General features: G+C 42.5%; 3 protein-coding genes across 7 annotated transcripts in view; 2 read left to right on the top strand and 1 right to left on the bottom strand.

Annotated features, from left to right (window-relative positions):
• Positions 1-6,387, top strand: part of NEK9 (NIMA related kinase 9) — a 36,501-nt gene extending 30,114 nt beyond the window's left edge. The window contains exons 20-22 of the mRNA XM_090271182.1: positions 971-1,138; positions 2,290-2,502; positions 3,896-6,387. Of these exons, the coding sequence (XP_090127308.1) occupies positions 971-1,138; positions 2,290-2,502; positions 3,896-4,018 (504 nt within the window). The 3' untranslated portion in view covers positions 4,019-6,387. The remainder of the gene's footprint in view (positions 1-970; positions 1,139-2,289; positions 2,503-3,895) is intronic.
• A 3,026-nt stretch (positions 6,388-9,413) lies between these two features.
• Positions 9,414-13,865, bottom strand: ZC2HC1C (zinc finger C2HC-type containing 1C). Its single transcript, XM_090272098.1, has 3 exons — positions 13,623-13,865; positions 11,585-12,932; positions 9,414-9,980 (listed from the first exon to the last, which is right to left on the bottom strand). Exons 2-3 carry the CDS (start codon positions 12,911-12,913, stop codon positions 9,717-9,719), a joined length of 1,593 nt encoding a protein of 530 aa, XP_090128224.1. The 5' UTR covers positions 12,914-12,932; positions 13,623-13,865; the 3' UTR covers positions 9,414-9,716.
• A 4,265-nt stretch (positions 13,866-18,130) lies between these two features.
• Positions 18,131-23,468, top strand: ACYP1 (acylphosphatase 1). 5 transcript variants are annotated; one of them, XM_090271181.1, is made up of 4 exons: positions 18,191-18,256; positions 18,408-18,523; positions 18,633-18,730; positions 23,047-23,468. In XM_090271181.1, the coding sequence occupies exons 3-4, from the start codon at positions 18,647-18,649 to the stop codon at positions 23,260-23,262; spliced, it is 300 nt and encodes a 99-aa protein (XP_090127307.1). In that variant the 5' UTR covers positions 18,191-18,256; positions 18,408-18,523; positions 18,633-18,646; the 3' UTR covers positions 23,263-23,468. The 5 variants fall into 5 exon arrangements, with proteins under 5 accessions (XP_090127304.1, XP_090127305.1, XP_090127307.1 ...); XM_090271178.1 differs by lacking the exon at positions 18,408-18,523 and having other exon boundaries at positions 18,131-18,286; XM_090271179.1 differs by lacking the exon at positions 18,408-18,523 and having other exon boundaries at positions 18,132-18,256.
• Positions 23,469-26,987: the final 3,519 nt, after the last annotated feature.

Raw genomic sequence — 26,987 nt, 5'->3', positions numbered from 1 at the left:
AAATAACCAAATATCAGTTCCTTTTTTCTTCCTGACAACAGGAGATACAAAATGTTTTCATAGTTGTATTACTTAAATGAGTGTAAATTAATACAGCCTTCCTTGAAGGCAGGTTTTGCAATACATGTGTACAAAGATTAAGCTTACGATTTTGTACTGTGGATGGTAGAAGTGGACTATTGGGGCCATTGGAATGCCTTACAATAGAGAAGTGGATTATGAGAGTTGAAGTGCAGACAGTAAAAATGTTGGAGTATGTTTTTTATACGGAAAGTTGGTTTTAGCATATAGCTGTGCATTAAAGGATGTAATAATACCTATGCACTATGATCCCATTCTTGTAGCAAATATGTAATGCATAGAAGAACATCTACTATGAAGACTATATATTATTTTAACAGTGGTTATCTATGAGTGGTGGAATTGCTGGTGATTTTCATCACCTCTCTTTGCCCATCCGTATTTTCTCATTTCTACAGTGAACATTTATAGTCTGTGAAATTTGAAATTTTTACCCAAAAAAAGCATCTGTATCATTTACAGCTCCCTATATAATAACTTGATAACCAAACTTGCTAGCTGAGTAGTAGGAGTAAGAATGGAGGAAACAGCACACTGTACTATCTAAAGCCTCAGCCTCCGCCTTTAGAAGCCTGGCAGTCAGCCTCACTAACATCACTCTGGATCTTCCCAACTTACTGAGTAGCTGATGTAGAGTGAGTAAGCGCTGTTGAGGAAACATGCCAGATACTCCAAACTGTTCTTGAATTTGAATTCTTACCACTGCCACTCCTCTGAGGGAGGGGCTGGCAGGTTGTGGACAGGCAGGGTGAGCTATGTTGTAACCAGAACTGTCCTGCCCCACTAGAGGGTGCTGATGTCTCAACAGTGAAAGCTATAGCAAGAAGGAAATTTGGGAGAAAGTAAATGACTCAAACAGAACTGATGAGATTCTTTCTGTTATACGCAGGAGCTGGAAAATGCAGAATTCATTCCCATGCCTGACAGCCCATCTCCCCTAAGTGCAGCTTTTTCAGAATCTGAGAAAGATACCCTGCCCTATGAAGAACTACAAGGACTCAAAGTGGCCTCTGAAGCGCCTTCAGAGCACAATCCCCCAGAAGGAGCCTTATGCTGGGTAACTGAGCATTTTGCCTTTGAATCTCAACTACATAAACAGTGTCTGCGAGCTCCACCCAGTTCTCTTGGCCTCACTGTCCTTCTGTAGCTTCATTGGTCTCCTAACTGCCCAGTGTCAATTCATTATTCTGTTTGGTAGTGCATAAAGTCTCACCTGAAGGATAAACTGAGTTGTCTTGGAAAATATTCACCCTTTCACATTGCTGACAGGCTAACACTTTTCCACAGCAAAGAACTATCTTTTCTCTCTCTCTCAGAAGTACAAAAATGGAAATTCCAAAATTCAAATCCAGTTTTTCATGGCACTGCTAGGGTGAGTTAGAGGTTTTAAATACTGGGTGGAGCAAAAGTAGGTTTACAGTTGTGAGTACATGAAACAGAGAGTTTATTCTTGTGTTATTATTTAGTACTTATTATATTATTTTTCATACTAACTACTATAAACCTACTTTTGCTTAACCATGTATCAGTAAGAAATGCTTGTAATCCAGTGAGGGAGCAATACATATATACCTAACCTTGCTAGAAATCAGGGGTCAAAATTTGGCCTGTTTATTGTCTTATGCTTACCCTTGCTATAAACAGTGTACAATAGAAGAAAGGAGAAAAGTTCAGACTAAAAATTGAAAAGCTTCCCAGAAGAGGTAATACAGCCTTTGCATTGTCAAAGTGAACTCTTTAATTCCTCTCTCAGCCTTCTTGAATTGTTTTGGCAATCCTGTTTACTGAACACCTCTCAAATCTCTTCTAAAGTGTGATCTACTACATTTCATGACTGATGACCCATTGGATCACAGTTTTCTCACTGTAATCAGAAAGACTTCTTCCAGTCTAAATTATGCTTTCCCCACTTTAGCATTTTAAGTAGAAAGATATCAGTACACTTTAAATTTTTTTCACAAAGTCCTCCAAAATAGATAATTGTTCTTCTACCTTAGCATAATGGAGGCTGAGGCAGAGTTCTCTTACCCTATTATGTGCTCTTGTAATCCTGGCTGTGTTCTGTTTCTCTCACATTTACTTCATATGTATATATGTCTTATCTCGTTATTTCAAAAGTAAAATCTGATAGGACGAGAGGAGATTTGGATTGGGGAGCTGAGGCATCCAGGCAGAACCTCTTCTGAGCTCTTTTTCTTCCCTCTTTAGCCACCTCAGCCGAATCCTGCAGGACCGTGTGCTGGGAAGGGATCACCTTCGATTCCTCCCAGCTGTGCCTGCAGCACTCTGCAGGTGGAGGTTGAAAGGTTGCAGGGTCTGGTGTTAAAGTGTCTGGCTGAACAACAGAAGCTACAGCAAGAAAACCTCCAGATTTTTACCCAACTACAGAAGCTGAACAAGAAGTTAGAAGGAGGGCAACAGGTGAGAGCATTAAAAAAAATAATTCAATTTCAAATTCTGTTTTGAAAAATCACAGAAACAAAACACCAATACTTACTCCTTTTGTACTTACCTTTTAATGATGTAACTTTTTAAATTAATCCCAAAAGCTCTGGGCCTTGCTCAGGCACCTGGATTCAATTATTTTTATCATCTAATTTCCATTGTGTTTTGTTACTCTTTGTTTTTTCTTTTTCTTCTTATTATGAAAAACTTTAAACATTGCAGTTCAACACCCATATATCCACTGTCTAGATTCAACAATTGTTAACATGTTACCATATGTGTTTAGAATTATGTGTGAATATATACCTGTGTGTATTTATTTTGCTAAACCATTTTTAAGTAAATTATAGAAGTCCTTACATAGCCTAAATACTTTATTACACATATCCAAAAACAAAGACATTCATTCTCCTGGACAACCACAACACTATTTTCACACTTAACAAAATTAACACTAATAATATCAATTCTTATCCAGTATCCAGTTGATACTTTAATTTTTCCAGTTTTCCCACAAAAATGTCCTTGTTTTTCTCAGGCCAGAATCCAGTCAAGAATCCCACATTACATTGTTAAGTCTCTTGTTTCTCTTAATCTAGAACAGTTTCCTCCACCACTATCTTTTTTTTTTTTTTTTAACTTTCATGGCATTGACTTAAAGAAATAAGATCAGTTGTTTAACGGAATGTCCTACATTTCTAGATTTGTCTTGTTTTCTTGGGACATTGCTTAATTTGTTCTTTTGTCACCCTGTCATTTCTGTAACTGTAAGTTAGACATAGGCTCAATTAGATTTAAGTTAAACATTTTTTATAAAAATACTTCACAGGTGATACTTCTTGCATTGTTTTTAAAGAGCTATAGATAGAGTGAACTAGGATAGGGAAATATTCTTCACCTGTGGCTTTGCCATTTTCCAGCTTCATGTGTTTGGAGAAATTACTTTTTTCAATGAGCCCTGGCTTCTCACCTAAAATAAAGAAAATAATACCACCCACTTTGTATGGCTGTTTGAGGATTAAATGAAATCATATTTATGAAAGTACTTTGGAAAGTAAGGTACACACTTGAGGTCAGCAGGGCGAGTTGGCAGCTATAGCCGGCAGGAGGGTTGTTTTGCTTAGGGCTGTCTCAATTTTAAAACTGATAGTTCTGAATCCCAGAAAATCCTACAGTCCTGGACAAACCTGGACAGTTGCTCATCCTACCTGCAGCAAATGTAAAAGCATAGACTTTACCTAAGGTAGTGTTATGAACTTCTTACAAGACTGTGGCCACAACTCTTAGAGTTTGACATTGAAAATCTAGTCCGGAACTGCTGTGATAGGCAGCAGTAATAGTAATGTGGAACTGTGTTTTATCTGGACAGATGGGGATGCATTCCAAAGGGACTCAGACGGCAAAGGAAGAGATGGAAATGGATCCAAAGCCTGACGTAGATTCAGATTCCTGGTGCCTCCTGGGAACAGATTCCTGTCGACCCAGCCTATAGTCTCCTGAGCTGGTACAGCCTCCAGGAAACTGGGATCCAAAGAACCTCATAGCACACTTACTGAATGCAGAGAGCGCTTTCCTGGCTTTGTTCACTTGCAGACAAGGAGCGCAAGGCGGAGGCTCTGAAGCACTGTCCACATACACTTGGAGAGTGGCGTTGCCTATTAGATAGGATCTAGGAGTGGTTTTGTTTTGGAGAATGGAAGGGCCCCCTGGCCCTGGCTTTGTCCTCAGTGACTGCCGTAGCAACAGCAGCTCTGTACCTCAACTGGTGATCCCACCTCTGAAGAGGAGACACAATGCTCACCTTAATTTTGCTGGTAGCAGCTTACATCTCGTTTATCATTTTCACCATTAATTGGAAGCTGCCTTGGGAATTCAACACCAGGCATTGCACCTCTGGGTGGAGGAGGGAAAAGTGTGAAGCCAGAGTGGGCTGGAACCAGGCTTGGCCCGTCCAGGGTCATCTGGAGAATGGTGAAGTGCTCTGAGCCCTCGCAGGGGCCCTGAGTCCAGGAAACTGGTGGCGTCAGTCTTTAGGGCTTGTTTTCAGAAAGTTCAGTTACATTGTGCAGCTCAGTGCTTTAGGAGGAAAAGTGGGTTTAGGCTGCTTTTCCTCTGAGGTTGATTGGAATTTCTTCAGGGAGGAGTAGAGAAAGAAGGGCAGGGCCCTCCTCATCACACAGCTGGAGGGTCAGGCTGTGACCAATGCAGGGTGGTCTTTCCTGGCTTTGGCAGATACCTCTCAGAGATGAGGTGTCTTATAGAGAATTGAGTCAGTGGGGCAGTAGGAAGGGCCTTAAGAGAAAACCGTGAGGGAGAGGAAGTCCTCCTTTAGCTGCCTCTTGGTATGTCTGAGAGGGCCTGGAGGGACTCGGAGTCTTCTGCCCATAAAAAGGTTTCTTATGCCTCTTCTTTCATGGCTCTTAGGGTTCTGATCTTGACATCATCAACCCCAGCCATTCCCTTTCTGTATGTCTAGTCAGTATTTTTTCCCCTTTGGTGTTTTATGAAGCCATATCAGTGAATCTGTATCATCCTTCCTGCTTGAGTGGCCCAAAGCCAGCCCCCAAACCTGGTAGTCCCTGAAGCCAAACAGAACAGGTAGAACCTGCCAAGTGAAAGGAATCGGCTCTCTACTAATCCCGTAGTCATGTCCTTGTAGACAGGAGCAAGCTAGCTTTCCCAAAGAAAGTGTCCTAGAAGCGGTTGATGATTTTACTTAAGGGTGTGAGCTTTGTGTTCCTACCTAGGCTTATGAAAGGTTCCTGCAGTATTTTGGGTCACAGGAGCCGCCTTGATGAGTTTCACATCTACCTTCCTAGAAACAGCTACATTATTTTTGTTTCATTTTCCCTTAACCAAAAAATGAATGCTTGGTGTCTAATATTTTGTAAGGATCTGTGCTGTGGAAATTTTGTCATTTCCCTAAAACTGGTGATGCAAAGGCTGATGCTCCGGGAAAACCCTGTGGCTGGGGATGGGCAGCTCTATTCAGTGGAATCTTTGGTTTGATGTTTCCACTGTTGTCTCAATTCTGGGAAGCCTAGTACAACAGTACTAATTAATCACTGAAGCCTTTTTCTTAAAATAAGGGAAGGGGCCGTCCCTGGATTTAGCTACAAATTCTGGGGACTTGGGGGTTTGCTATAAACCCTAACAATGGGTTTTGGTTCATCATGTAAATGCAACTTTGATTTTTTAAAGGACTGACTGGCCTTTCGGGTTCCTGTATCCCTCATGCTTACCATTTCAGCAGGCTTGAGAGGCAGGGTCCGTTTGGGTGTTAATCATGAGTGTTGCTTCTGCTGCGGGTCTGAGGAGCGTGGGACATTGCTGAGACGTGGGATGGAAGTGAGTGTGGAAGGGAGGGTGAGAGCCCTGCCCTTGTTCTGGAGCGGCGTTATTCTCCAGCCGTGGAATGCTGGGGTCATTTTCTCTAACATGTTCCCTTGGGAAACCTAGGTTTGCTGTGAATCTGGCTGAGAATCTAAGTTCTGTGCCTTAGAAACAGTTTGCACTTTCCCAAATTGTGCCTGGGATAGCCATATCATTTTTCCCACCAAACAGCTATGCAAACAGAAACCAGTTTAAAGGTGGTAGCCATGCATTCGATAAAAAGTGAAAGGTGAGGCAGCAGAAATGCCTTTGGATGGTTTTCTGTAGCTAAGTCTCTACTTTTCTTCTCTATGCAATGCTAGGTGTTTTAAGTTTTCCAGTAGTATTGCTTTTGAGTTACAGTATAACCTGAGTCACTCCTGCTCAGACATTGTTGCTGAAGAACTAGCTTGTGTTAGCCAGATGTTTGAAGGGTTGAGGGTGGAGTGGTTTGGCATTTCTGTTTTAAATAAACATTTAAACTTCCAATCAGTGCTGTGCCTCAGTAAGTCTGTGCATGGACCCTAGTCACTGGGGATAGAACACTCAGATTCTAGGCCTTCCTGAGTCTTATTTAAAGGTCTATAACAGAAACAATGCAAGGGAGATTGCACAGAAATAGCTGCCTCTTTCCAATTTCTTTTTCTTGCTTTCAGAATCATTTCTGCTGTTGCAGCTTTTCCACCCTAAACTTCTGAAATACAGTGCTTAAAATACAAAGAGAGGGGGCAAAATGAGCCATTAAAAGAGGAAGGATCAGCTCTGGTCCTTGCCTCCCCAGTCACAGTGGGCTTTTTCAAATGATAGTGCCTGTTTATGGTTATAAAACTTTTCCCTCAAAGAGTCAGAACTGTATTTTGGTCTCCCTGGCATAGCACAACCAAGTTACAACTTCTTTTGGCTGAGCACTTCACTACAGTTTAAAGCAAAAGCAGCCTTGTGCTCACGTTTCATTTGGTTTACCATATATTTGCAAATATAATAGAACAACTCACGTGAAAACATATTATAAATAAATTCCTTCAAATGAGTATCCCTGGGCCTACAAAGAAGTATTGTTCATGACAGTGTTAGGCTGTAATCCAGGCTACAAAACATGTTCTTTCCTGCTGCAAAGCCAAAAATCAGTTATTGCTGCAATAATTAACTATGGACATAAATATATTGATCACTAAGCCTCACAGAATCATAACATTAGGGAGTAAACACTATATCACATCTCTGCTACCTCCTATGTTAAATAATGACAGGAAAAAAAAAAATGTTGGCCAAAAGAAGTACTTCTGTTAGGAAGTGCTATCAGCATGTCTGTACACACTTACATGGAGTGAGTTACCGTGAGATTTTCCCCACTGCTTAACCTGTTGAACTTCAGCATTTACTTTCTCTAAAGGTTCTTGGATAAAGTAGTATAATAGATGGACTAACAAGCAACATTCATTTCTCCACAATCATCCTTTGCTATCCAGGAAGAGACTTAGATAGAAAAATGTTTTTAACCTCTTCCCAAAGATCAGATCAAGCTAAATTTAAAAGACTAATAGATGTTACTAATAAAATCAAGGCCTGAGCATGCTGGGATTGAAGGGAACACTAAGACATTGTTTTATTTCTCTAGCAACATAAGAATGAATAACTGCTTCCTGTGTCTATAGAAAGCACTCCCTGCCTGCCTGCCCACACCCCCACCCCCCACACAGAGTAGTTCTCCCTGGAGAGTCCTGATATGTGTCCTTAACAACATCATCCAAGGACCCCAAACCCAGTGCCTGTGGGGCCAGGCAGATAAGGCAAGGAAGTGAGGCAGGCCAGGTGGGGCCGCAGTGACCTGAATGCTCTCTCCCTCAGGGCGCAGCTGCTGCTGAACCTCGTTCAATTAGTGCAGTGCAGGGTTGCTGGCCTGGTGTTTCCAGAGCTTCAGTTATTTAACAGATGCTCTATATCCCAATTTTAAAATGCCATGTCATATTTTTAGTGCTGTGCCAGCCAAATAAAACATATCTGTAGAGCAAGGCAGTCCACAGGCTACCTCTCGGTAACGCTGACCACAGCTCGTTCTTGCCATCTGTTGTTTTTACCATCATGTGTGAAGCAGTGTGTACCTTATTAAACTTGCCTGCACTCAAATATCCAGTGTGTCTATGTGAGGTTTCTGTAAGTGGCCAACCAAAAGCCCTGTCATGTCATATTCATTTTCTTTGCAACAATTAAGAGCATAAAGCAATTCAACATATGCTGTCTTTAAAATATATAAATTTGAGTCCAGGCCAAGTAGTCAGTTGGTTAGAAGGTCCTCCCGATGTGCCAGGGTTGTGGGTTCAATCTCCAGTCAGGACACATGCAAGAATCAACCAATGAACGCATAAGTGTAACAACAAATCAAATCAATCTCTTATCTCACTCGCTTGCTCTCTCTCTGTCTCCCTCTCTTCCTGCCATTCCTCTCTCTAAAATCAATCAATAAAAAAATTTAAATACATATTTTTTTCAGCCTAGTGTCCTGTAGCTTCACAGCTAAAGCCTTAAACTCACATTTCAAATTGATTTGATCTGTCAGCCCAGCCACTCAGCAGAAGCTGCAGAGGAAATGAAACAGGAGTGAGTGGCCGTCTGTTCAGTAAAATACGGTTTTGTTGTCTGTCCAATTCCCTTTGCCCAGGTCAGGTTGGGTGATTTATTTTCCAGTATTTTAAACTAACAATTTGAGTAATGCACTTAGGACAATAATCCTACTAGTATTTCACATCTGTTATACTAGCTGCATCCTATCAGAACTGATACTACCCCGGTCAGACATTACCTTATCACTGCTCCCACTCGACAAGTCAGACTCATTTATTTGGTTAATTTTAAACCTCCAAAACCCATTTACTGAGGGCCTAATTATAAAGGCTACTTTCACTAGGCATGATTCTGCATAGAGGAAATTAAAAAGATCTGGTACCTTTTCCTTCAAAGTTTACTTTCTAAAATAGAAGTTTACTGGTACAATGAGCATGGACATGTGACAGCAATGTTCCAGTTTGCTTTGATGGTACATTGTGCTGCCTCATTTAAAACACCATCCAACTCAGCCAACCTAAATTGAAAGCAGAGTGCTAGCAACAGCTGAAACAAGTTTCTTCCCCTTTTTTGACATTAGCAAAGAACAACTACAGAGACATCATGTGCTTTCCCCCATCCCTACCCTTTGAAGTAGATAAAGGTAAGGTTCCCTTTATTACACAGTATGCCATAGGGAGGGGTTAGGATACATTGGCACTCTAACCTTACACACTTGTATTGGCTTTTAGCCAGGACTGCACCAGGAGGTCAAGGATAGACTTCCATTTGCCTTACAACAAAAGCATATCTTTTACAAGAGATACAACCTGGGTGACCACGATCCTCTGATTCCAACTCATCGTAATGAGCCAACTTCTTGCAAGAGCAAGAGGAGTTAACAGAAACCACAAACATGCAGAGGCAGTGGCAAGAAGGCAGAACAAGTGCAGGCACTTAGCACAAACCACAAGTGAGCCTGTGAGAGACCTTTAATGTAGCCCGCTCATTGCTCTTAAGTGTCTTCAGCCATCAGTTCTTAGGGCAAGATCATAAGGCACACCAGCCTGAGGTGGTGATTTAGTGGGGCGCTGAGGCTCCCTTCAGCCTTCTGCTTCTTAGCAATGGCTTTCTTCACCCTGATTTCAGCTCTTCAGGCAGATCTGGGAGATGTAAAAGTTTTTGTTCTTCCTGCTTTGCATCAAATTATTCTCCCACTTACTGCTGAAGAGGTAGAGTTTTCTTGAGCTATAAAGGAGGTTTCCACTGTTGTCTGCTCAACTGTAATTCTTTCTTGGGGGTGGAGGACGGTTCTTAATGGTCTTACACTTGGGAATGTGCCGCTCTGCCACTTTGGGAGCAAAGTGACGGCTACAGTGAGGACACTGAATATAGTCTGGATTTTCTGCAGGTGGGATGGGAGGCAAGTCTGAGGGCTTTCCACCTTTGGCAATTACCTGCTGGACCTCTCGAGCCTGACGGAGGGTACGGATGAAAGATTCATGCTTCTGTCTCCAGTTGCTCTTCTGAGGAGGTTCAGCCTATAAGGAAAAGGAAGACCCGTCATTCAACTTGGCAGTTATCTTGTCTCTTGAGTCTCCACTAGAATGACAGTAAGGAAATAAAAACGGTGTTAATCTGCTAGGTCAAAGAGAACAGGGAAGGAGCAACAGGGAAAACTGGCTTGCCTGAATGGAGGTGCTTAAACTAAAGGCCTGCGAAGAGGGATGAGTTCTGAGGGGCAGGCCCTGTTCGCCAACAGAGACCTCAAAGAGCCTCAGCGCTTGGAAGTGCCAGGCCCCCAGGGCTGATAGCTCACCTTGCACACCCAGCACCCTCACAGAAGAACAGGGGTTTATTCTCTGGAGAAATTCAACAGACAGGTGTCAGACTCAGGAAACCCAGGCACAGGGGAGAAAAGGGCTAATCTGGGGCTGAAAATAGGGAATAAGTGCAAGTGTAGAACTGTCAGCCTCCTTCCCCCACTCGGCTCCCAGATTACCAGGCACATGGGCACCGACACTAAACACTTTAGGAGACTAAAGCGTTTTCAGGATGCGCCGAGCAGGTGACAGAAAATTCACCAGACAGACACTGGCTCTGGAGGACTCCAATTCGAAGGCTCACTATTTGATAACCCTAACGTGAAGGTCCTTAGTCAAGAAGCACCACTTAAGCTTAAATATAAATGGACAGCCAAGTATTAACAGATATTTGATTAAGTTCTAAATTGAGAGACCAAAACAAGTACACGAGCAAACATACACACTTACAAAGCAGCAACAAGGCAGGCAGCAGAAGAAAACATTTTTTAAAATGTATTTTTAGAGAGAGGTGAAAGAAGGGAGAAAGAGAGGGAGAGAAACATCGATCAGTTGCCTCTCGCACACCTCCAAACCCCTAACCAGGGACCTGGCCCACAACCCAGGCATGTGCCCTGACCAGAATCGAACCAGCGACCTTTGGGTTCATGGGATGGTGCCCACCCCACTGAGCCATACCAGTAAGAGAACAACCTAGTTTTTCTGAAGGTAGGAATGTGAATCAAAAATAAGGTCCTTTACCTTTAAGGTGTTTATACTCTAAATGGAGAGAAGAATTCCAAACTTAATTGTTTCATGTATTTACTTAGAAAGTATATCAAAATTGAGCTAATCTTGAAAAAGTGGACATGGTTACCAAAGTGATAACAGATTCTAATCTTGGGAAGTGGCAAAGTATATTGCAAAGTGAAAGTGATTCTCTTGAGGTACTGAAATGCAGAATACGTAGTTTTTAATTTTAAAATACTTTTTACAGTAGATGTTTATTATTTTTATAACCAAAAGGACATATTTTTCAGTCTAGATTTTGGAGTCATTCCAATCCAGATTTATATACTGATTCTGCCATTTAAAGCTGTTTGTGATCTCAAGGAAATCTGTGTGAGGCTTGATTTTGGAATTGATAAGAAATAATGAAATCCTCACATGGTTGTGGTAAGGGTCATATGAAAAGCTCCCGTCGCAGTAATAATAAATGTTTACACTTTCTCCCTTTATGACACTTGAATTTTTTCTTAAAAAAAGAAAAGAAAACCTTATGAGGAAAAACAGGCCCTTAGAATGATCCCTGCTCAAAGTCAAATCCATAAGGCCCTTGTTACCTTGACCGAGGCTGGTCCCTTCCAGTTCAAGTACTGTTCTAGTTCCGTGCCCTTGGCACGCGCCCTGGAGGAGTCAAACACTTTCCTCTTGGAACCCTGCATCCTGCTGCAGACGTTGGAGTGTCTTTCTAGCCTGAGCAAGAGAAACTTGCGTCCACAGTGACTGCATTCGCCGAGTTCTGGCTCTTCCATGGAACAGCTGGAAGCTGAGGAGTCTGGTGCCCTGGGCCAGTTAGAGTTGCTGGTGGACCCCGACAAAGCACTACCTGGTGCTTCTGAAGACTGAGAAAACTTCTCTTTCCCCTGCTCTGAGACTCGGTCTCTGATTTTCTTCTTGCTTGCCACTAGTCTTTCCCTTTTGAGCTTCTCTATCCAATAATCAGAGAACTGGAATGGACTAGAATTTTCCAGAGACTGTTCCCAAGTTTCATCCTCTCCACTGTCTCTACTGAAGACCTCCTTCAACTTGTATTCCTGGAAGAACATAGATTTGTACGAAGTGTTGCTATTACCTTTAACTCTCCTCCTGGGGAGTGTTAGTCTCTGTAGCTCTCTTTTTTCACTTTCCTCAGCCTGTTCCTTTTCTTTCTGGATCCTTCTGAGTTCCTCCTCCATCTTCTTCAGCTTTTCCCTCAGGAGGCTCTCTTTTCTTCGGATTTCCTCCCCTAAACTCTCCCCTGCAGCTTCTAGTCTTTGTAGCTGCAACCAGTCAATCCTTTGGGAAGTTCCCATGGCCCTCTCTTCCTGCGTGGCAGCAACGGTACCAACCACAGATGAGTTTGCCCGGTTCCTCAAACCAAAGCTGCTGTATGACAACTCCCGTGGCTCAGGGGGTCTTGGAGAGACATTCTGGTCCCCATCCATGCCAGTCCCACCTGTACTACGAGACTTCCGATGGAACACGGGTTTCAGTGGGTACGCCCGGTCCACTCCAACTAGCTTCTTTGTGAAAGGGATGAATTCCTGGTTATTTGCTTTGGGATACCAGGATTGAGGGCCCAATGAGTAAAACAAACCCTTTGCTTGACTTTGGAGATTGCTTCTTGGATCTTGCTGGCTGATTCCAGCACAGTGGGGATAGACGTAGCTCCGGGCTTTTGTGCAGGTATTCCATTTGGACTGAGTGTGAAGGTTATTCAGCATTGGCTCTCCGTTGCTCAAAAGCCTCTCCTGGGAATTGTTCCTCAGGTTCTCCATCGAGGACAGCTGGGAAGAGTCAGCTTTTTCATAAGGGTTTTGCTTAGTTGAGTGGAATCCTGGAGCCTCCGTTTTTTTATATGGGAGCATAACGTCCACAGGCAGAGGTGGCGCCAAGTGGAGACCAGCCATTCAGGGCCTGGACTGAAGCCTAGGGGAGATTTAAACCAGATATATGTGAGAAGTTTGCCTGAGATTCACTGGTCGCTAAAGCAAACTGTGTCTACATTTTTCCTAGCCACATTTTCCTTTAAACTTTTTAGGGACATTGGTGCTGGGTCTGCTAGAGCTTTCCTTCAATATGCATTAGGTGAGTGCTTATTTTGTTCTGTGAGTTCTTATTAGGTACTGAGGTTAGAAAAACGAATGTGATACAGGTGTTCCTTTCCTAAACCAGTACCGACCCTTCGCAGCGATGCTCCTGCCATATACAGTGTACTCCGTAATGGGTGGAAAGAGCTACAGAAAAGACCTGTTGGATTGAAAGTCCGGTTTTAGTCCTGTGACACAGGACAAGCAACTTGCCCTTGGGGCTCCAGTTTCTTCTCCCATAAACTGAGGGGTCCGCTCAGAGTTACATGACTGTAATTTAGGGAGCTTAGGACTCCGAGTCCAGCCCCATCATTTTACAGGTGAGAAAACTGCAGCCCAGAGGTAAGCGACTGGCACCAAGAGCTCTCAGGGCTTCCCTCCTGCTGGATCCCCGCTGGACTCCAAGGAGCAAAGAGGCCGCTCAGGGCCTGCAGCAGGTGCCTGGCTGTCAAACCCTCACCCACGGACTAGAAGTCCCCGCGGCAAGACGGCGGGAGGTTTGTAACCTGACAAGAGGGGGCCACCTGACCTCACTGCCGTGCGTTTTAGATCCGGAACACGGAAGTCACATTCTGTCCTGGAGGGTCAGCTGGGCGCCCCCACTGGGGACTGCGCCTTGGAGACAAGCCTTCACTCTTTCGTCCATCGGGCCCTTGGGAGGTCGAGGTGCTGACCGCATGTCTCCCCGCTCTTCCGCGTACTTGAGGTTCTCTGGGACAACGGCTCAGGAAAAACCCCAGGACTTAGTTTTAAGGACCAAACCCCCTCCACTTAACCGACGGCTGCGCAGGCGCTCTCTGCTGGCCTGGGTTATTCCCGTTGCCTGGAGACGGAAGCGCGCGCGCGCGCGCCCAGCCCCGCCTCCCGCCGCGAAAGCCTCGGGGGAATCACGCACAAGCGCAGTCCTAACTCAAATGGGAGCGGCCCGGGAGGGGCTGCGGTCGGCCTCAGCGTTACTTGATCCGGTTTCCCGCCAACCCTGCATCTCCGTCCAACCCTGCCCTTGGGGAAAGGGGGAGGGGACGGGGAGGCTTTTCTGGGGCTTCATCAAAGAACTTGTGTTTTGGGGAGAACAATAAGCCGAGACCTGGGGCAGGCCCTTCTCTAGCAGAAAAGGAGCCCCTTAACTCTGCCCTCGAGTCTTTGTGCGGCGGGACTCGGAGGTCCGCCCACTTAGCGGGAGTGGGTCTATGGGTAGCCGTTCTTAGCCTGCTCGGCTACGTGGTACAGGCCCCAGGTGTGGCTATGTAATATATTTCCTCGCCGACAGTTTGGACTTTGCGCTCAGATTTTAGCAACTCGGCTAGGTTTTGCTACTCGGTGTCTTTCTGGGGTAGTTTTGTAGCCAATCTAATTATTTTGATTTAGTGTTTTACTCTCATGTGGTAACTCTGTCCGTCTCCTCCTAGGGCCCAAGAAGGACTCAACCAAATATAATGATGATAAAGTTAACTATTAGATGGGAAATAATCAGTATAACTTGGTTGCAACACTAAATGGTATTCTATGACTTGCTAACATCAGAAGAGTTTATTTGCCTCATGCTTCAGTTCATTTGTGTAAGCCGTTTGGAACAGGCAACTGATTATTTTCCGTGTATCTACTTAAAAGACTCATGCACATGGAAAATAATATGGACAGCAGTAGTCGGTGTTAATACTTCAACATCTCATATTACAGCCTTTCCATATTACAAAGGAATTCCTTGGTGAGTACTCCAGGGCTTTTTTTTTTTTTTTTTTTTTTTAAATTCCTTGTTTTCTTTCCTAGTTGACTTTCTGCTGCCTTCTCTGTATTATAGGCAGTTCCAGACATTTCCTCCTCTTAAGGTTCCAATCATCTCAGCAATCGCCTGCTTGTCATCAACTCCCATAGCTCTCTTCCAGTCTGGAAGAATTTCCTAGGGTGTCTCCCTCCATCTTGGCTTCCTTTATTCTTCTTGTTGTTGTTTTTTTCTTTTTATTTGTGTTTTTTTAATCAATTTATGTATTTATTTAATTCTCACCTGAGTAGGTTTTTTTTTTCTTCGCTTTTTTCCTTTGTTTTCTGAGAGAGATCGAGAGCAAGAGAGTGAGACAGAAACACCGATGTGAGATAGAAACACTGATGGGCTGCCTCTTCGCCGGTGTCCCATAGGGCGGGGAATTGAATGGGCAACTTGGTTTGTGTCCTGACCGGAAATCTAACCTGCGACATGTGTACAGGAGGATGCTCAACCAACGGAGCCACACCGGCCAAGGCCCTTCCTTCTTGTTTTCGAGGAAGAAGAATCTTTCCCTTTCCATGAGTTCTCGTGAATTAGTCCCTTTCAGGAATGGACTCCCTGTTCTTAACTTCAAGTTGTATCTGTCAATATACTCCTTCTCTTTGGTTTTAAAATGCAAGGGTGAGCCAAAAAAGTAGGTTTATATTTGTAATACAAATAAGTAATACAACAATTAACAAATAACATAGGAATAAACTCTGTTTCACGTACTCACAACTGTGAACTTACTTTTGCCCACTCCTGTATGCTTTATTTCCCCTACAAAGCTAACTTTATTTTCCTTGACCTGCCGCCTCTTATCTTAGGGTCCCATTCATTACTCCTCTTCCCCACAAGAATTCTTGGTAGAAAACTTTACATTTGCTGCCCCCCACTTCCTTATCTCCTCCTCGCTGTCCAGTCCGTTGTGTTGAGGCTTCCACTCTTTTCACTTCATTTAACTGCCAGGCTACTGGTGACCTTCCTATGACCAAAGACAAAAACTGCTACTTCTTCAGCCTACTTATTTGATAGTCTTGATTTTTCACTCCCTTGGAACTCTTCTCACCTGCTCCTCTGCCTTCTTGGTTTCTTCTTTCATGTCCTTGCCCCATCTTCTTCTAGGCCTCTGGCATTTGTCTTTTCCTCACCTGCCTGCTGAGTTTAGGTGTTCTCCCAAGCCCTCTTATTTCTCATATATATGCAGGTCCACACATGCTCTTCCTTAATGGTTTCAACAAAATGCTGAAATTTCAGGTATCACCTGTGTTTAAACGATATCTGGCTTAGCTCTGTTACAGACTCAAATTTCCAACTCTCCATTTAGTTCCTCAGAAACCTCAAACTCATTATGACAGAAAACAAGCTCATGATCATCTCCCCATTCTCTCAATCCACTTTTTCTCCGGTATTCCCTCTCATGCTGAAAGCATCGGTCACCTTCTACTCCTTCTTTGTCACTCCTTCTCTCCAACTGGTCAGTAGGCTCTGTTGAATTTATTGTGCAAAGTTTCTTACATAGGACTCTTCCTTTACATTTCTACTGGCTGTAGCGAATTCTTCTTCACTTCATATTGGGGCAGCATGTATGTTCTAACTACTGTTCTTGTCTACAACATCTGCTCTCTATGCCAGTCCTGCATGCTGCTGCCAGAACAATTATCCTAAATATGCCTGATCCTATCATTCTACCCAGTGGCTTCTACTTTACCTATAGAATACAGTTGAGATGTGTAATTTTAACCTGATATTTCAACCTCTAGCCTACCTTTCAACCCCTTTGTCCCCAGAGTCTAGTCCAGTGAATTTTGACCCTGCTTGTTCTTTAATATTACCCGAAAAGCAGTTTTGGGGGATGAGGCCTGAGTATCAGCATTTTAAAAAGCTCCTCCAATGTGCAGCCAGGATTGAGAACCCCTGGTCCAGCCATACCTGACTACTTGCACTTTCTGACCTCTGTGGTACTACCTTACCCCAAGCTCCACAGACTGGGAGGTGATAGAACACAGCATTTATGGGACTGGGCTGTGTATTTAGACTGCTTGGAACTAAATCCCAGCTCCATCACTTACTGGTTGTGGTAGGATAATATGCTGTTTCCACCATGAATGTTTTCCCAATCTTTCTACTAAGAATGAATCTCTTTGCTCCTTTGTGCTCTTGTGATATTTTCTGTTCTTGTTACAGCACAAGGCTGGCTCATGATGAACTCTCAATAGATGTTCATGGAATTGAATTAGCACGTTCTACATTGTATTGTCATTATTTGCATGCATATTTGTTCCTTGCAATAAGTTTAAAAACTCTTTGAGGATAATGATTATATCTCATTCATCTTTATATATCCTACAATGTCCCATATATAGTAGACACTCAGTTGGTTTTTAATTCTAGGGAGAAACTAGTTTTTAAATAAATTTTTGAGAAAGAAATAACATCAGCCATGTACTCTGTTTAGCATTATTTTCAAATAGTGCCAAGCATAGCATGAAATCCAGCTTCCCACCCCACCCCAACCTCCTGCTAGAGCTAAAGGTATATGATTCTTTAGGATCCAGAGCTTCACTTTGTAGTGGGGAACTAATGAAATAATAAATAGCCGTGGCTTCCATTGCAAAGCCATCTCTCCTTGCCAAGTCTGCCAGCGTTGCATATTTACCTTTAGAGTCTTATGTTTGAAGGGATGAAATGTATACAAGCAGTCCAAAGGAATACTCTGGTGAGCAGCTTCCAAGTAGCACAGAAGAAGAAATAACCAGCACTAGGACTCATACATTGATCTCCCCTGCTCCCAATTCCAGACTTAGGCATGACTTAATATTTGAGAACTGAAAGAAAAAGTCAGGGAAGAAAGGTTTCATGTGTCCTATTCAATTTATTTATGGTGTTTAATGTTTTTTGTCTGGCTCCCATCTCCAGAATTTAAGCTCCTCTAGAAATCCTTTTTGTTCACTAATGCATTGATATGTCAACTACCTAGAACTGTGCCTGACACACAGAAAGCACTCAGTAAATATTTATTGAATGATGGAATTTATCTCAAGTGTTTCTTCGTTATGTACTTCTTCCCACGACAAAAATGAGAAAAGGGATGCGGTTAGTGATTGAGAAGGGGTGAGGGCTAAGGCTGTACCTTCCGAGCTGACTCCCTGGGCAGATTCCCCAACCCCAGGCTCGTGAGCTATCCAGGATAACGGGGTCCCAAAACCCCACCTTCTGGGCGGGCTCTGTGAGGGAATGCTGTCCTGATTGGTTGGAGGATGTGATGGGCATGCGAAACAACGAAGGAAGAGCTGCGCTCTGAGCTTCCGGGCGCGGCGGTTACAGGACTTGGGGGAACCGTCGGTGTAGTGGTCGCAGGTGTTGTCGCGTCCTCTTCAGAGGAGGACCTGGAGGCTGAGCCTGGAACCAGGCCCGAGGTGTGCCCATCAGTTCGATTAGCCTTAAATGTTAGTAAAAGGGGATTCTGGTGGCCATGTGGAAGCGAAGTCTGTGGGAAGAGGAAGGGATGGAGAGGGAGCAGGACCGGTGTGGGGAGGTCATTGGATAAAAAAGTAATTGTCCCCACAGAAGCCTCTGTGGGCAATTGCGACCCGAAGTTCCATTGCCCAGGTGTCTTCCTGTTACTTCGCACACTTGCGCGTACACGTATCGGCTGACATACTCTGAAGTTCGGGGACCTTCAGGTCCGAGAGAGGTCGGAAGTGTGGGTGTCGCCCTTTCTGCCTCAGGATTGGGGGTCCTGGAATAAGATAAGTAAGTCCTGTTTACTTTTGTTTTCCTGGTTTCTGACAGGTTTGAGCAGGAACATGGCAGAAGGGGACACCCTGATATCAGTGGATTATGAAATTTTTGGGAAGGTACAAGGGGTATTTTTCCGCAAGTACACTCAGGTATGTGGCCTACAGGCTTTTGGAACTTGCCTAGGTTATGTGCATGGAAACAAGGGACATGTTCCTGACAAAGTGCATTAGGAGAAGCTATCTATTTAGTAGCTGCATGGCAGAGGTGGTTTGTAGAGCAATGGGTATGAAAATGCTTTGCAATGGGTAAAATAGAATGTAAATGGAAGGTTCATCTGCCCTCCTTCCCCCAACGCATATTAATGAGCTGCCCTCTTCCAAAGGGGATTAGAGGTCTTCCCCAGTTCTCTGTGTTGTGGCATCATCAAACCAATCTCAATTCTTGTAGGAAAGCTAATGTTGATCAAGGTGACATTTAGATGAATTCATGACATTTATGTAATTTATGTAATAGCTTCTTCTGTAGCTGCCGCATTTTCTCCAGATCTCTTTCACATCAACCTTTCCCCATTCTCCCACTTAATTCATTTCTACTCATTTTGGCATTGAAAGAATTGCCCTTTCCAACTGAAGCTTTTCTAATTAAAATACTTAATCCATTTTAGGATAAGTAATAGTAACACTGAACATGGAGTCTGATATTCCTACTAGAGTATTACAGAGTAATTCAGGGGATGAACAAACCATTGACAGCTGCTACCTCTGCCTTAATGTCATTAATCTCCCCTTAATGTGCACACAGAAATGCAATCTCAATTTCCCTTCTGTCTTCTGGGGCTTGGGAGGGTGGTATCAGGCTATTGCCTGCCCCAAGATAATGAGTTAAGACTGCAGAACTTCCCACGTGTCACATTCCTGGGACTGTAGCACTTAAAATTCAATCTGAATCTTTGAAATATGAATGTTAAATGTCACTGCCTCTTTTTCCAATTACTTGCAAATCATTTCCCCTGTTCACACGCATATAAGAAAGAAGTACTGGTTGAAGAAAAAGAATTGTTGAAAGTCATAGCAAAAGAGCTATGTTCCAGTTAGCTTTGCTACTATTTATGCAGGGTACAGTTCTGTGATATAGTAAATGGAGGTGTCAGTTTCAAAGATTAATTAAAGCCTTTGAGGGACTAGAACTGCCATTTCCTCCCCCCACCCCCCACTTAGAGACAATAAAAGAATTTAGAAAAAAAATTGATTTATTTGGAAAACTTTAAGGAAAATGCCCTCTGTTTTCCCCCTTAATTAGACTCGTAGCTTATTATTTACTACTTACAATCACTTAACAGGGTTTTTTTTTTTTTTGCCTCAGTCTGTTTGCATGTTGATATCATCTAGCCTCTTAATTAAATTCCATCACTCCTAGAATGAGTGATGAGAACACTTGAAGGGACTTTAAGTTGGAATATAATTCACATCCCATAAAACTCACCTTTTTAAAGTGTATATAATTCAGTGGGTTTTAGTATATTCACAAAGTTGTACACTTTGATATGAGGATACACTGGTTTAATGGAATGATTTCTCCTCTTCTGTTTTTTCAAAGACCTTGTGTAGGATTAGTGAAGGATTCTTGTTTAAACATATGGTAGAATTTACCTGTGAAGCCATCCAGTCCTGGGTTTTTCTTTGTGGAAAGTTTTTGATGACTAACTCAATCTCTTTACTTGTAAATCTGTTCATATTTTCTGTTTCTTCTTGATCCAGTTTCTGTAGTTTGAATCTTTCTAGGAGTCTGCTGTGTTCATCTAAGTTATCTAATTTGTTGGCATACAGTTGTTCATAGTAATCCTTTTTATTTTTGTAAAGTTGCTGGTAATGTCCCCTCTTTTATTTCTAATTTTATTTATTTATTTTTAGAGAGAGGGGAAGGAGGAGAGAAACATCAATGTGATAGAGAAACTTCAATCAGTTGCCTTGACCTTGCCCACAACCCAGACATGTGCCCTAACCAGGAATCGAACTCACAGCCTTTTAGTTTATGGGATGATGCTCCAACCAACTGAGCAACACCTGCCAGGGCAATTGTGTTGATCTTTTTATTTTTTTATTATTATTATTTTTAAATGACATGATTATTATTTTAAAATGACATGACCTCCTTTTTCGTAGCTGAATAATATTCCATTATATATATCTGTCACAATTTCTTTATTCATTCATTCATCAATGGATACTTAGGTTTTTTCCATGTCTTGGCTACTGTGAATAATGCTGCAGTGAGCTTCACAATGGTTATTTCCTTTGGACGTATACCCAGAAGTAGGCTTGCAAGATCCCATGGTAGCTCTAGTTTTAATATTTTAAATTTTATTTATTTTTAGAGAGAGGGAAGGGAGGGAGACAGGGAGAGAAGCAGATGCAGGAGGGAAATACTGATCAGTTACCTCTCCCATGCCCCCAACTGGGAACCTGGCTGGCAACCCAGGCATGTGCCCTGAGTGGGAATTAAACCAGCAACCTTCTGGTTCACAGGCCAGTGCTCAATCCACTGAGCCACACCAGCCAGCCAGGGCTGTTCATCTTCTTAAAGAACCAACTTTTGGTTTAATTGACTTTCTCATTTTTCTAGTCTCTATTTTATTAACTCCTACTCCAAGTGTATTATTTTCTTCTTTTGCTTTTTTGAGTTTGGTTTGCTCTTATTTTTCTAGTCTTCTAAGGTAGAGGTCTAGCTAGATTATTGATTTGAGGTGACTTTTTTTTTTAGATTGAGAATAGAGTTGCTGAGTATATTCCTTAAAATGTTTCCAAAATACGGTTATGAGGGAGAATTAGCTTTTTTTGGAATTTTCATAGGAAAAAAAAAGCTCTTTACTTGTTTAGAGAAATATTCAAAACTGAAAATAAGTCAGCAACATTATGCCATCTTTTAAAACATAAGAAGAGAAGCAAGTACCCAAATAAAACCTGTAGGAAATTCCCATTCTCAATACCAGTCGAAGCTGGAAGTGTTTTATTCACTTTCAGGAGTTCAGATAAATCACATTGCAATTTAAAGATCTATTTGACTGTTACAACCTCATGCTCAAAACTCAACATAATCATTCTTATAGCTAGTTTCCATATAAGGTAACTCTAAGAATTAGGGCTAGCCAGCTCCCCTAGGTTAATCTGAAGCAAGGGTGCAGTTGTTATACCAAGTCAGTTGGTTGTGGAGTCTTCCTCAAAATCCATTTTCTGTATTTTTATGTTGACATCTTCCACACTTAATGCCTGCTATACGTATCTCCTATTTTTCTTCGTTCCTCAATTTCTTCTGTATCCCATAAGTTGTTATGTATCTGGCTGCAGTCTCTTTCATTTTGCATTATGTCTGTGCTTTGAACATACGATTCGATGGATACTTCAGTTCCTCATCAAACATGGTTTTGCCATGCATAACATTTTATTTGGCCAACTCCAGCAATTTTCCATAATTACTAGGTCACTACTCTGGCATTTGGGCATGCAATCATGTTAAATCCATTTTCTTTTGGAATCCAGTCCCTTCTATTTAGATAGGTTACTTTAACAATAAGTTCTGTGATATCCTTACTTGGAAATTTTACAAAAATAAAATTACCTCTAAAACATTAGTAACTTTCCAAATGTTCAGTGATTTCACAGTTTAATGGCTTAAAGGAAAAAACACTGGAAAGGCTAAGAAAAGCGCAACTACAATGATTAGATGGTCTTCATAAACTTACCCAACTTTAAAGGCATGATTATTTAGACAGAAGAAAAGAAAGTAAAGTACAAACCTAATAGTTATATAATCTCACGAAACTTTGGTTTTCAGAGGCTGATCACCAGTTGCTTTTTCCTTCTCTAGGAGAATGACAGAAAGTGGGCTTTGGATGCAACATAAAGAGAGTGGGTTAGACAGTTTCTCTACAGGGAGAACAATGGAACGAGTTGCCCAGGAAATTGTGAAATACTCTCTAATGATCTTTAAAGAGATAATGAACGTTTATTCATCTGGATTTGTTTAGGTGTGGCCCTGGTTAAAGACAAAGAGCAGGCTCAGATAACTTCATGCTTTTTCTATTTAATATACCCAATAGATTCTTGATTAGGAGAAGGGAAAATGTACAAGATACAGCCCAGTACCCTAACAACATTTAGCCTTAGGGAATCATATTGAAAGCATCTGATTTGGTCTTAAGTCATTAGTACTACATAGTGAAACAATTCTAGTGCCTGGGTTTTACAGGGTAGAAGAAGGAAATGAAGTGAAGTGGCCAACACTTCCTATTAAAATCAGCAATGAAATTCTTCTTGCTGTTCTGTTTTGACTCTGCTGGACAATATCAAATTAGTTTCAGTGGCTTGATTCTAGGCCAAGATTCTGGCAACAGATTGTAGTCTGTTTTGTTTAATCTCACTGGATTTCTCTCTCTCTCTCCCTTTTTTTTTTTTTTCCTTTCCTTTAGGCTGAGGGTAAAAAGCTGGGATTGGTAGGATGGGTCCAGAACACTGACCAGGGCACAGTGCAAGGACGATTGCAAGGTCCCATCTCCAAAGTGCGTCATATGCAGGAATGGCTTGAGACAAAAGGAAGTCCGAAATCGCACATCGACAGAGCAAGCTTCAACAATGAGAAAGTCATCTTAAAGTTGGATTACTCAGATTTCCAAATTATAAAATAATGGCCTGAATTTAAATTTTCTAGGAGAAACTCAAGTCATTTTGTTTTCTATTGTTAATAGAGATAGAATCATTCTGAGTCCAATATTAGAATTTGTTAGTAAGTTATTTTAGTATCAGACACTTGAAGATTACTGTATATATAATATGTATGATGGTAGGAAGGGTTACAACTGTATACAATTCTAATAAAAACACATCAGAACCATTTGTGTAGGGTGAACTTCATTTGGGGCAAAATAACAGATGTTTAATCAGTAAACATCTGTGGGAAGATAATTTTGTGGTAATTTAAATAGGTCCAGCCCTGACCATTGTGCTTAGTTGGTTGGGTGTCATCCTGCAAAGTGAAAGGTTGCTGGTTTGATTCCCCATCAGGGCACATGCCTGGGTTGTATGAGAGGCAACTGATCAATGCTTCTCGTTCATATCGAAGTCTCTCTTTCTCTCTTTCTCCCTTCCATTCTCTCTAAAAATAAAAACAAATTTTTAAATAAAGAGGTCTGAAAGAAATAGTTAGCAGTTACTTTGAATCATTTCTTTAAATGGTTTTGTTACTGAGCAAAGTGGGGCTTGTTCACATGACTCCTCGGTGTAAGACCCAACAATTAGTGTTGAGAAAAACAGGTCTTTATTTACAGTATTCCAACCTTTGGGGGGCTGTGAGCACTTCTGCTCAGAGCCATGTTCTCCCAAGAGACCTAGCACTTCCCTTGCTCCCCAAAAGGGTATAAGCCCAAACCGAACCCAATAGTTTCCCATTCCTTATCTGTCAGCTCTCTCCTTCAGGGTCTGGGATATGGTGTCATCAGCCTCCATATAATAGTCCAGGAAAGCATGTACCATGTTACACTGGATCATGGTGAAGTCCAGAAAAGGCACATGTCCTAAAAGAGTGTCCTTTCCACATGTCCTGAGTTCCAAGAGTCCAGAGAGTCCAGGTCTGCAAGGTGGAGTCCTTGTGACTTCGGAGTCAGCTGGAGCAGGCACAATCAAAGCAGCAGCATGCCTGCTTTCTTACTAGCCTCAGCCACGTGGCCGGATCCTGACAGTAAACCGAGTAGCTACTTCTTTTCACACGGCTGCTACAACCTGCTGCTCCATCATGCTCCTCTAACATGCTGCTTCCATTGTGCTGCTTCTCGTGGCAGACGGAGCCCTTCTTCCCGTCCAACTTCATGGTGGCCTGGTGGGGTCCCTCTGCAGTCTTTCAAACCGCATGGCCCAGTGCACCAAAATGGCTGCTGCTTTTCATTTAAATCTTAACCTCAGCCTGTGATGCAGTGGGTAGGGTGGCCAATCGTGGCCACCTGCAGAAATCTTGCATAGGCCCCATAAGCTGTATGTCATCACTCTGGTCAAAGTTCCTCCCATCTCCCTGGCCCAGGCAGTGGCCACAACTATTTGCATGACTAAGAAACTAGCTACCAGCCATGTATATGCGAAGTACCTTAAAAGCTGTATTATTTCCTTTGCCCATCCCCAAAACCACGGGCTGTGGGGAATTTGGGGATTGCCTCCTCCTGCTCTGTTACAGTTTCTATGACGTTTTCTCCAGGAAATTGCACACCTAATAAGAACAAATACCACAAGTTCAATTTGTTAGCTGCTCAAATGATGTTTTGGACTAATTACAGTTTTCTTGAGTTTCTGCTGTCATTCCTTTTCTGTGTGTAAGGAATTCACAAAAAGCAATGTTATGGGCTTAATTATGTTACCTCCTCCCCCATTCACATGTTAAAGTTTTAACCCCCCAGTACCTCAGGAGGTAACTATTTGGAGATAGCACCTTTAAAGAGGTAATTAAGGTTAAATGGAGTTGTTAGTGTGGGCCCTACCCAGTATGTCCCAGTGTTCTTATAGAGAGGAAATTTGGACCCTGACAGGCATGCACAGTGGAAAGAGCATGTAAAGACAGAGGGAGAAGACAGCCTTCTACAAGACAAGGAGAGTCTGCAAAAGAAATCAACCATATCTTATACCTTGATCTCAACTTCTAGCTTCCAGAACTATGACAAAAGCATATCTGTAGTTTAAGCCACAGTGGTGCTTCATTGTGGCAAAGTAATACAAGCAATAATCAGGATTTGCTTCATTAGCCCTAGGAATCTCTCGATTGGTTTGGTCAACCATTAAGCAGGTATACAGGTACATCAAATGCTTACTGGGTTTGACAAATTTGTCAAAAATTCCAATTTTTAAAAATATAAGGTTTCAATAAAAATGAGACAAAAAAAAAATTGGTTAATGATTCTCAAAACACCTATTTTCACAGTGTTCTTAGAGTTCCACTCTCATTCTGTTAGAAAGGAAGCTGTGGTGGTATTGGGAAGACACCCAAAAAGGCAATGAAGTGAGTCTTGGTGTTCTCATCTATAAATTGAGACTATTGCAGGAGATAGTTTCTCAGTCTTCCGGGCTCTTAAACGATATATATGGTAATTTGGTAAGATGGAAGGCTCTGGATTTATTCATTCATTGAGTGCCTAACATAAGCCAGGCACTGTTCTTGGCCATGGGGATACAGCAGTAAACGAAATAGACAAAATCCCTACCTTGCTAGTGAGAGAAGATAGAAAATAAACAAATAAAATAATATACTGAATTAAATAGTAATACGTGCAAAGGAGAAACAGGAAAGAGGAAACAAAATAAAAACTGCTAGGAATTTCTCACCATACTAAAAAGGGATAAGGATTGGAAATTTGAGGTACCGGTGTGAAAAGACCTAGGGACTCGATGAGTGCGCGTGCGCCTTGAGCTGTCACGGACGAAAGGGACTTCTCGGCGCATCTCAGAAGCGCATGCTCTGAGCTTGCGCGTGCACGAGCCTCGGGAGGCGAGGAGCGCGCGGCCGGCGTCCGTTGCGGTTGGTATTTGGAGTTGGTGAAGCGCGATTTGAGGTGACGTGGGGGAAAGCACGCGACGCTACATGGTTCCGGGAGCTCTGCTAACACGAGAAGCGTCGTGGCGGCCGCTGCGGGTGTGCTTTTTGGGCCCGGCTGCGCTGGGGCTCCGGGAGGCCTCTAGCCTGCCTTCCCCCGCGGGCGCCCTCCTCGGGGCGGGCCGGGTTTAAGGTTGTGAGTCAGGGGAGGGGCCGGGGTGGAGTCTGAGTCCGGCACGGAGTTTGGGGGGGCGGCCTGCCCTGTCCCCCCCCCCCCCCAAAGCTTTATGTTTCGTTAGAAATCGTCAAATCTGCAATTACAGCTGAGTTTCCTGGGTTTGAAAAAACTAGCCCTACCACCTGCGAGAGGTCTAGCCCATGCCGCTCTCACCTCTGAAGAAGGGAGGGGACCTTTAATGGCACTATAATCTTAATTCTTTTTTCTTCTTTTTTTTTTTTTTTTACTTGGGAGAAGACTTAAAAGTCAAGGTTAGACAGTCCCTTACCATCATGGTTATTGCCAAGGTCGTTTGTAGCTATTGCAAAGACCAAAAGGAAAAGGATATTAGTGATAACTTTCTGAAAACTTTATCAAAGTCAATACACAAACAAGATTTAAAAATCAAACGACAGCGAAAGGCTTATAATGAAAAGAAAATTTCCTGCCTTATCCTTTCCCATTCCCAGTCATTTTCCCCTGAGGTAACTACACTTAATCATAATAATAATAGTTATTAGTAATAATAATCTCTTCATGCCCATCTCTTCTTGATACAATAATTTGACTTTATTTCCTATTCCTTCATCTTCTTATTACAGTGTTTTAATACCTTATTATGAGTT

The sequence above is a fragment of the Furipterus horrens genome, unplaced genomic scaffold (assembly GCF_987537825.1).
Source record: "Furipterus horrens unplaced genomic scaffold, mFurHor1.1.pri manual_scaffold_3, whole genome shotgun sequence".
Taxonomy (NCBI): Eukaryota; Metazoa; Chordata; class Mammalia; order Chiroptera; family Furipteridae; genus Furipterus; species Furipterus horrens.
This window is presented reverse-complemented; position numbering and strand designations above follow the sequence as displayed.

Bases quoted from the DNA above. Each gene is read 5' to 3' on its own strand.
- ZC2HC1C (XM_090272098.1), bottom strand. From the start codon at position 12,913: ATGGCTGGTCTCCACTTGGCGCCACCTCTGCCTGTGGACGTTATGCTC. The intron at 9,981-11,584 runs GTAACAAGGGCC...TTTTCCTTATAG, and splicing joins AGGGACCAGCCTCGGTCAAG to GCTGAACCTCCTCAGAAGAG.
- ACYP1 (XM_090271178.1), top strand. From the start codon at position 18,647: ATGGCAGAAGGGGACACCCTGATATCAGTGGATTATGAAATTTTTGGG. The intron at 18,731-23,046 runs GTATGTGGCCTA...CCTTTCCTTTAG, and splicing joins TTTTCCGCAAGTACACTCAG to GCTGAGGGTAAAAAGCTGGG.